General features: G+C 57.2%; 1 protein-coding gene across 3 annotated transcripts in view; it reads left to right on the plus strand.

Annotated features, from left to right (window-relative positions):
* Window positions 1–8,537: 8,537 nt before the first annotated feature.
* Window positions 8,538–10,098, plus strand: part of PPP1R1B (protein phosphatase 1 regulatory inhibitor subunit 1B) — a 9,412-nt gene continuing 7,851 nt past the window's right edge. Inside the window, exon 1 of one of the 3 annotated variants that reach the window (XM_040497392.1) lies at window positions 8,538–9,167. In XM_040497392.1, the coding sequence (XP_040353326.1) occupies window positions 9,087–9,167 (81 nt within the window). In that variant the 5' untranslated portion in view covers window positions 8,538–9,086. Of the gene's footprint in view, window positions 9,168–9,318; window positions 9,489–9,548; window positions 9,574–10,098 lie in introns of those variants that run through there. The other 2 variants (XM_040497393.1, XM_040497394.1) reach the window with 2 other exon arrangements.

Below are 10,098 nucleotides of genomic sequence, written 5' to 3' on the forward strand. Positions count from 1 at the left end.
GGGCGGGGGCGCCCGGGTCGCGACCCCCGACCGGCGTCCTGCGGCCGCGGGCGGGCCCAGGTCTGGCGCTCCCCTGCGCGGCCGCTCCGCGCCCCATTGAGGCGCCCCTGCGCCCCGGCGCCCCCCGCCTTGCCCCCGCTCGCCTCCCCCTCCCTCCCCGCCTTCGCGCTCCCTACAAAGTTCATTCCCACTAACTCTTTTCCAGGCCACTTCCCCCTCACATCTGACAATCCGGGGCCCCTCATTCTCCCAGTAATCACTCCACTGCACTAATTGCACATGCAAATATGCAAATGCGTATTAATTAATTACTATACTAATTAGTTCTGTGGTATTTGCGAGTAATAAATCATTGGATGGGAGCGAGGAAGCTGGAGACCTGGCCCATTTTCATTCTGCATAAAATTTTAATGGTCTCTCTGGCTGATCCGGGACGGCAGCGCGCGGAGAGGCTCTTAAAGGGCCAGTGGCGGCGGGAAGGGGCAGGGGCGGGGATCGCAGGGCGACCCGGGCGGGGCTGGTGCCCAGGGCGGCCTTGGAGATGCAGCCCACGCCCTGCAGAGGCGGTCTCCAGCATGGGGTTGGCTTTTCCCCTCCCCTTCGGGGCTAAGTGTCCTCCTGGGTGGCTTCTGAGGAGAGAATCCGTGAGGGAAGGAGGAGGCTGAGCTCGTTTTCTTTAAGAAAGGAAAGAGGGCAAGGAGCTGTGAGAGGCCAATGCCAAGGCCTTTGGGGCCCCAGGGAGACAGAAATGAAGACTCCATCCTCCGGATGGCTGAGTAAACTGAGGCACTGGAAAGGCGGAGCTTAGTTCTCACCCTTGTCTGTCCTAGGGGAAGGGAGTTACTAGGATGGCCTGGGTGCCCCAGTCTTTCCATGTCTCTGGTGGGGGCCACACAGGAAAGGGGGCTACCCAGGAAAGCCTCCAGCTTTCCCTTTCCACATGATCAAACCACTGCCCCGCCCCCGTGGGCACCAGCTGGCACCCTGGCAGAGCAGTCCTGAGCTTGAGTGGGCCCCCGGGATCTGCTTTATTTCCAGGAGGTAGTCAGGACCTGGGCACGGGGAGGGGTCTGGCTGCTTTGCAGGACCATTGACTCAGGGAGACAGCGGGTTGTGCCTCCAGATTGTGCCCAAGCCAGAGGATGCCAGAAGAGGGAACACTAAAGTAGAGACAGCAGGCCTGCCCTGAGCTGGGGTCCCCAGGACCAGGGTCTCCAGTCTGGTACTGTGCACCTTCCAACCTGCCATCAGCAAGCCCCTGGATGGGGCAAAGCCCAAAGGGGATCAGTGCTCTAGTGGGGCCAATAATAATAGCAACTAACAATGCTATTTATTGCTATTAATTAATTCAGGCCAACATTTATTGAGATGGAGAACTTTCTGAGAGCTCTAGAGGTCTCACAACCACCCAGTGACATAGGCTCTGTTACAGTGCCCATTTTATGGATGGAGAAATAGGGGCACAGGAAGGTTAAATGACCTGTCCAACGTCACTCAGTGGTGAGTAGTGGAGTGGAATTTGAATCCAGACAGTCCAACTCTGGCATCTGGGTTCTTTCCACCATACTCTGCTCTCTCTCTCTCTCTCTCTCTCTACTGCCATGTCCTCAGCACCTGCTGAGAGCCAGGCCCTGTGCTGGGAACTCCATGTGCAATGTCATATCTAACTCTCACAACCACCTAGGAGGTAGGTTCTGGGATGTTCCCCATTCTACAGCTGGGGAATCCGTGGCTCAGAGAGGTTGACTAAGTTGCTCTGGCCACACAGGGAGGTTGTAGCAAGGCCAGGCTCACACCCAGCTTGTGTGATAGCAGTTGAGCAGGCTCTCTGGGCCTCCCCACTCTGCTGCTGGGAGTGAGGCCAGAAAGGGTCCTGGCAGCCCCTGCCGAGTAGAGAACATGAGAAGTAATAGAAGGGATTTCAGTTAGGCCTTGGGAAGGACTTTCTTCTGAGAGGTGGGGGCTCCAGAGCTGGGTGGAGGCTGTTCCTTCTTTCCCAAAAAGCAGGTTGGGGAAGGGCCATGGCTACTGCAGGAGTCAGGAGGAAGAGGAGGGTAGAGATGGGAGAAGAATAGAATGAGAAAGTCCAGCCAGAACCATATTACTCAGGAATCCTTGTTGTTTTTTCTTAAATTTGGCCCCAGCACTCCTACCTGCCATTTCCTCTGGGAATGTCCTGAACATCTCCACTCCCAGATTTGTGACGTGAGGGATCCAAGAAATCCAGTCTCTGCTCTTTCCAGCACGGGGATGAAAAAATAATACTGTCACTCTGTAAACACCTACTATGTGCCAGGCACTTTATGTGCATCAACTGGTTTAATTTTCACAATTCTATAATTAGTATTCCTATTTTACTGGTGGAGACAGGGGAGAAGAAGAGAGAGGTTGAGTTATTTGCTCAAGGTCACACAGCTAGTGAGCAGGAGAGTGGGATTTGAACTCCTGACCTCGTGTGCTTTACCGCCCTGCTCCCCCCTTCCCTACTGAGCTCCTTGTGGCTACAGGGGCATGGCCAGATTGACCCCCTTGCCCAGTGGAGTCAGGTCTCACAGTAGCAGCAGGCCTTTGGGTGGATGACTCTGCAACTGGCAGAGGCGAAGAAAACATGGCCTCACCCCTGTCATCCACATGGCCCCCACCCCACGTGTATTTTCGTGGTGCCCTTTACATGCTAGTGGAAGTTGGGTAAAATGAGTGTTTGGGAGGCCCCAATCCCTCCTCTCATTATCCTGGGGATGGGCATTCCCCCTCTCCCCCAGAGTGGGATGCTATCCCAGCCCACACTTGACAGAACCGCAGGGTCAGGGAGTCAGCTACTGTCAGCGGGACCACCCTGATACAGGGAATTGAGATTCCAGTGCTCTTAGGGATGAGCCTAGGGTCATTTTACCTCCCAGTGTCTCAGGGGGACTCCTCTAGGGAATCTGGACACCCTCACTCCCCAGCCCTAAGAAGACCTTTGACACCTGCCTTCTGAGCCCCGAGGATCCTGGGGGAGGGGGTGTGCAGGGCACTGGGAGGGATAGCCTTTAGGCTGAAGCCCACTAGGAAAGAAAATCCATCCTTACCTCTCTACTCCACCAAAGCCCAGAGAAGATGGGCTCATCGGGGTTTCCCCCACACACGCTCAGTTCCTAGGAGAATGGGGGGCAAGTTGGGGAGTTGAGGGAAGGAGGCAGGAGGGGCAGGCTGGCGGCTCCGAGCTTCTCCATGCAGCCCTCAGGGCCGGGTGCCTGGGCAGGAGGAGGGGGCAGAGCAGCTGCTGGCGATTTATTAAGCAGTCACGGAAAAATTGGTTTATAAATTAACAGCTGTTTTAACTTTAGGGCCTCTTCTTCAGGGAATGGAAGCAGCCGACTGGACCGGGATCGGAGTATGTGTGAGGGCTGGTGGAGGGGGTAGGAGGCGGCCGGCTCCGGCAGCTGGCATTCTTCGGGGGCAGCCTCAGCTGGCACCTGGGGGGGCACCAGGCAGTGGCCAGAGCAGGGGGTCTCCAGGTGCCCGGGGCTGAGGCTGCCCCCACTGTGGGCTGCCTGCTTGCTCACTCTTCTCAGCAGCATCCTACCTGGGGGCGCCAGAGAGCAGAGACTCCGCTGTACTCATATCTGCCACCAGAGGGCAGCCTCCACACATTGATCTCAGCTCCCCCACGCTAGCCCGCCTCCCCTGCGTGCCTCCCAAACTGGGCTGGAGAGAAACCCGGTCCAATGCTGAGCAAGAGAGAAGCCTGGGCCAGTGCATGCAAACAATCTTCTACTCGCCCATCCTGAATGTATTAAAGGCAGCAGTAAAGAGTGAGAGCTCTGGAGTCACACTGCCTCTGTGGAACCCAGGCTCTGGGTAAAAGTTCTAGGCCTCATTTGCCTCATCTGTAAAATGGAATGGTATTAATGAGGATTAAATAAGATAATACATATAAAAGGCCTAGCTCAGTGACCAATGAAGAGTAAGTGCTCCATATATGTCAGCCGTTGACGATTTCTATGACTTGTGTATTCGTCCGTTCATTTGTTCCTCAGTCGTCCCCTCTACAGCATGCAGTGCCTCCTATATTCTGGGCACTATGGCAGGGAGGGGACCATGCAAAGAGATGGTGGGAAGGGCACTTCTCAAAATACTGTGTTAAGAGTTATGATAGGGGCGCCTGGGTAGCTCAGCTGGTTAAGCCTCCCTCTCTTGGTTCAGGCTTAGATCATGATCTCACAGTTCGTGAGTTCAAGCCCTGCATTGGACTCTGTGCTGACAATGTAGAACCTGCTTGGGATTCTCTCTCTCTCCTCTCTCTCTGCCCTTCCCCTACTCGTGCTCTCTCTCTCCCTCTCCCTAAGTAGATTAAAAAAATTTTTTTTAATTAAAAAAAAACACAAAGAGTTATGATACACCCAGTGAACAAGGAGGGAAGGTTGACTTGGATGCGCAAAATAAAACATTTTGGGGTGATGAAAATGTCCTATATCTGTGTTGTGATAGTGGTCATATGTCGTTTAAAATTCTCAAAAACAATCGCTTCTTGGTCTTTTGGCTAAGATCAAGTGTAAAATTCTCAAAAACGCATAGAAGTGTATACTTTAGGATTTAAAAAAAAGTTTATTTATTTTTGAAAGAGATCACATGAGGGAGGGGCAGAGAGAGAAAGAGAAGGAGACAGAGAATCCAAAGTGGGCTCCGAGCTGACAGCAGACAGCCAGATGTGGGGCTCAAACCCACATGAGATCATGACCTGAGCCAAAGTTGGCTGCTTAACCGACTGAGCCACCCAGGCACCCCAGAAATACAAACTCAAATTCAATAAAGTTGATCTTTTATAAAGCACTCAGTGTGAATTTATTCAGTGGGCAAAGGGATGGGTGATGGATGAATGGATGAATAAATGAATGTGTGAATGAATGTCTCAGATGATTGCCCATCTGTCCTGATACCACTATTGTCCTGGCTGAGAGTGCTCTTGCCCTCTCCTCTTGGTGACCACAGAGGTGTGTTTCCCCTTCCCTCCTCCCTCTCCCGCTTCCCCACCACCAGCTTCCTCAGGGAAAGTTGTCTCAGTATGCCCAGCTCGCGTTCCCCGGCTTCTCTAAGGTTGCCTCCCAGGGCTTCCGGGGCCTCCCTTCCAGCTGCCATATGCCAACCCGGCCAGCTCTGCTCAGCTTCGTGGTGCCAAGGTCACGGGTGTGATGCCCAACTACAGACCCGCAGTGCCAGCAGCTTAGCCGCCCAAACCCTGGCCGACTCCGCCACCTGCTGGCCCTATTGGGAACTGCACCTCTGAACTCCAGGGAAGCTGGAATGGACTGAAGACCTACCCGGAGCGCTGCCCTGGGCTGTGGGCTTTACTCGTATCTTATTGAAACGTCAGGGCTACCATGTGAAGTGGGCTTTGAAACACGAGGAGACTGAGGCTCAGAGGGGCTAAGAATTTCATCTAAGGTAACACAGTAAGTCATAGATCTAAGATTCCTACCCAGATCTGTGCAAGTGCCCAGTGTATGTTCTGTCCACCTGACTACATCTTGCTTGGGGGAAGGGGGGGAATATCCACGATTGTCCACTCTTCCCAACTCCCAGAAGGAAGGCAAAGGCCTTATACCTCCCTTGCAAATTCACCTTCCAGAGAAGGTGAATGTAATGCCTCCTGTCTGCCAGGCACTGTGGCAGCACCAGGCAATGATGTGAAGAGAGAGTGTGAGGAGGACATGGCTCAAAATAGTGTGTTCAGACCCATGACACATTAATAGACACACTACGCTACACTTATTTTTGTCTGTCCAAGCGGAAAGACCCATAGTTCAATCAGAGTTAAGTCAAACAAGGTCTTGATTTTGTTTCTTGGACCCAACCGCCTGTGCTTCTAACTCAAGAATAATAACCGAGGAGTGGCACATTATTTTTACATCTCATTTGCATATGATTAATTCTAAGTCAAAGAGAATGGAAATGGAGGTCGCCCTGGCCCCTTGCTTCTCAGCCGCCCACCATGTGCCTGACCCTGGCTATGTCTCCCAGTCCCCGCTGTGGTCCCCCATCCTTCCTAGTCCTACCCCACTCCTTGCCCCTGACCACATCCCCCCAGCTCCCAGAAGTCCTTTTCCTTTCCTCCTCTGTCACCCACACAGCCCCCGCCACCTGGCCGCCCACCTGAAAAACTTTTCCCCAAGTTCTTGAGAAGTCGCGTAGGATCCAGGAGAGAAAAATCAAAGTAATAAAACCTCATTTAATTCCTAACGGAGGGCAGAGCTGTGAGCTGCAATTATCTTAATGCTGAGCTATTTTTACTCTCTTTCCTTCTCTGTCTCCTGCCTCTCTCCATGGTGAGGCTTTCTTTCTCCCTTTGTCTCTCCATCTCTCACATGTGTTTTCTCTGTCTCTTTTCACTTTTTCCTGACTCCCCACCTTCTCTCTCTCACCTTCTGTCTCTGTCATCTTTCTTTCTGTCTGTCCCTTGTGCCTGTTCCTCTGTCAGCCAGGCTTCCCCACCCCTCTTGGCCCAGGTTCAGAGCTGTGGGGGCCTGGGCAAAGGCTGGGGTAAAGGGTAAAGACCCTCCCCTCCACCGCAAAGACCCCATCTTCCAAGCCTAGCCGAGAGGGAGAGGGGAGTCTACCTTCCCAGCTGCCCCAGCCTGGGTCAGGGGAATATTTCCCTCGTGGCCTTCCAGAGTGCCGGTCCTGTTTGCAGAACCTCCATAAACGAGTCCTCCCTCCATCAAAGGAGCCTCAGCCACTGTGCTCCCCAAGGCCTTCTCACTCTGATGGGCTCTGAGGTGTGACTGGTGGTGATGTCTCCCTGACCCTGTCCCCTTGTCACCCACCCAGTGCTCCTCTGTCCCCTTCATCCTGCTCCAGGATTTTCCCACCTTTTTTAGCACTGGAAGCCACAGGCCCCTCACCTTCACCTTGGCCCAGTGACCATTCAGGTAAACTGCCTGGGCCGTGCCTTTCCTGTGCCCCTTCTGACTTTCAGGACCTCCTTATTCACCTTCTTAAGGAACTGCCAAACTGGTCTTTGCCACTCCCCAGCACATCCCACCTGGAAGAGGGGCCTAGGCCAAACCATGGGCTGCCGGAGATGCCCACACCCCTGGCCCACAACCTGGCATCTGATTGTTTCCCCGACAAACATGTAAGCCAACAAACATACAGGATTTGAACCAGGCCTGAGGTTGTGGGGAGTGGAGCTGAATGGCCAGGACCTCCAGCTCCCATAAGCAAAACTCTGCTCTCCTGCCACCTTCTGGGTGACTCTGGGGTGCAGACCCCCTTTCACAAGACTCCTCTGGTCTCTTGCACCCTTCTGCCAAGGACCCAGCATGCTGGGGCTGGGAGTGGAAAAGTTGCTGGAGGAGGCGGGGCGTGGGGGGTTGGGGAGTGCTTCTGACTGTTCCAGGTCTGAGTGTGACCGGGAGAGAAGACAGCCAACACAAACAGAGCCCGAAGGAAGACACACTCTTATGTACACATCTACACATGCACCCTCTCAGTGCTACAGAGAAGCTTTCAGACCCTCACCCATAGACCTGTACAGATACCCAGGGCCTGGACAGATAAACAGGGACACTCCAACCCAGTGGGCCGGCCCCTCCCTTTTCCCCTCCAGAGACGCACACAAACACCTCTGCAAAGAGAGAGGCTCACACCTCAGAAATGAGCACACACACCTCTCCCCCCAGCTCTGTTCCTGAATGCACCAAGCTCACACACGTGATGGCACGTGTACTGGTACAGGCAGCCCCCCAACTCTGTCCCCCTGGGCTGGCTCAGTCTCCCCCGCTTCAGAGCTGGGGAGAAAGGAGACACGTGAACCCAGGGTGCATCAGGGCAGGGACACATCCCCCCGCCCCCCATCACAACTTCATCTCCTTCTTCTGCACCGGCTAGAGCTGTGGATACAGTGCCCCCACCCTCTGCAAGCTGCCACACGCCAGCCCATCACCTTGACAGTCTCTGACATCCTCCCCCACACCCACACCCTCCCCCAGCACACAGTCTTCCCACACCCTGCCACTCACACCCGCATCTTTGACACTCTGACACACTTACTCACACAGACTCACACACACTCATGCACACCGACCCCCCCCCCCCACACACACACACTCCGTAGCTACAGGCATCACAGGGCCCCTGGCACTCACACACACTCCCTGCCATGATGACTGACACGTGTCCTCCCACGCACACCAGCTCTTTCACACTCGCTGGCTCTCTAGGACACCCCCATTCACAGCGTGACATGCTGGTGGTAGTTTCTCCAGGACCTCGCAGTCCTCCCGGTGAAACTCCAAGGACCCAGGCCACGAAGGGGTTAAAGTCAGAGTCCCGTCTCCCGGCTGCCCCTCTCCCTGCTCTCCCCCCCCCCCCCCCCCCCGCCCCGCCGGCCTCCCCCCATTATGCTCCCTGCTGGACTCCATCAATAATGCAGCTTCAAGTTCTCGGGAGACGGCAGGGGGCCCCCAGCCCGCTCCCCGGTCCTGGCTCACACTCCGCACCCTCCTCCCGGCCCGGGGAGAACACGGTTCTCGGTGCTCATTGGCCACTTCCCCCTGAGCCCTCCCACCAAGCCCCCGGGCGCCAGTCCCAGGCCGAGGGGACGGGCCGGGGACCCCGAGGCTGGGGCCAGAGGGGAGACCTGGAGGGACGGGGAAAGGCACAGACAGACGGAGGCGCGAGGAGAGGAAGGGAGGGAGAGAGAGGAAGGCGGAGACACCCACAGAGACCCTCGGAGAGAGCGAGGAAAGGAGGGAGAGGCGAGACTCAGGGAAAGACACCGACCCCGAGCCGGCGAGCCCGAAGCCGAGGCCGCAAGCGCCAGAGGACCCGCGCAGCGGGCGCGGCGGGCGAGCGCGAGAGCCGGGAGCCGAGAGCCGGGGGCGCTCCGAGCCGGCGCGACCCCCTCCCGCTCGCGCGCCCTCCCCTCTCCGCGCGCGGTATTTTTATCTGAGCGTGAGCCGCTCGCCTCCCCCTCGCCGCGCACAGCCAGCGGTCGCCGCCGCGCCCCGAGCAGCGCCGGGAAGCCGAGCCGGGACCGCAGCCCGGGACCCCGAGACGCGCGCCACCCCCCCACCCCGGCCCCGCCGGCCACCCCGCCCGCCATGGACCCCAAGGACCGCAAGAAGATCCAGTTCTCGGTGCCCGCGCCCCCGAGCCAGCTCGACCCCCGCCAAGTGGAGATGGTAAGGGGGCCGCGCACCACCCCCGGCAGCTCCTCCCGCGGCGGGGCGCTGCCGGGGCCGGACCGGCCCGGGGCGGGGGTGGGTAGGTGGGGGCGACCTAGAGTCTCGGGCCGCCTCGGACACGCGGGGGCGCGGGGCAGCGCGTGAAGTTCGCTGCAGACTCGGGCAACTTTTTCCCGTTCAGGCGGCGAGCGTCCGGGGCAGGACCGTTGGGAGCGGCCGCGGGCGGGGAGACTGTGCTCTGGACCCTGCTCGGTGTCCTCCTTCTCTAGGCTCCCGCCGGGACCGCTGCGCCCTGGCCCCAGCCGGAGCCGGTCGGAAGTGAGAAACGCGGTGCACTGACCCATTGTACAGAACAGGCCTCCGCCTCGCGGCCCCAGGCTCTGCCCCTCTCTGGTGCCACCGTGTATGCCTGGGCCCGGCCACCAGAGCCTTGTGCTGACCTCCTTCCCTGCCAGGCCCTACACAGAGCCACAACATGGGGGTGGGGGCGACCGGTGGTCCCAGGAGTCAGACCTCTTCACAGAGTACTGAGTTCTTTGGAGAGCCTTGGCGGGTGGGGGGGGGGGCGGGGGGGGGTCCAGAGGTCTCCAAAGGTGGTAGAGGTGGACGGAGGGAGAGGAGAAGAGGGCTCCGCCCCCCACAAAGTAGCGTGTTCACTTGTTGCTGAGCTGCAGCTGGCACCCAGCAGAGCAGTGAGAGTGGGCCAAGTCTTTTTGGGGGGAGGTAGGGGAGGCATGGGGGGAGGGGGAGGTCCAGGGCCTAGGCAGCTTTGGGTCTGGAGGGCAGTTTGGAGAGCTTGGCAGGGGGAGGTGGCAGTTTCAGCTTAATTCACCTGGTTCTCTTTGTGCATTTCCCTGGAGCTCAGAGGGGACCTAATTAACTGACAGTTGGTCTGATTGAGAGCTGGGGGGGGGAGGGGGTGGGGAGC

Source organism: Herpailurus yagouaroundi, unplaced genomic scaffold (genome assembly GCF_014898765.1).
Source record: "Herpailurus yagouaroundi ecotype Mexico unplaced genomic scaffold, PumYag 189, whole genome shotgun sequence".
Classification (NCBI taxonomy): domain Eukaryota; kingdom Metazoa; phylum Chordata; class Mammalia; order Carnivora; family Felidae; genus Herpailurus; species Herpailurus yagouaroundi.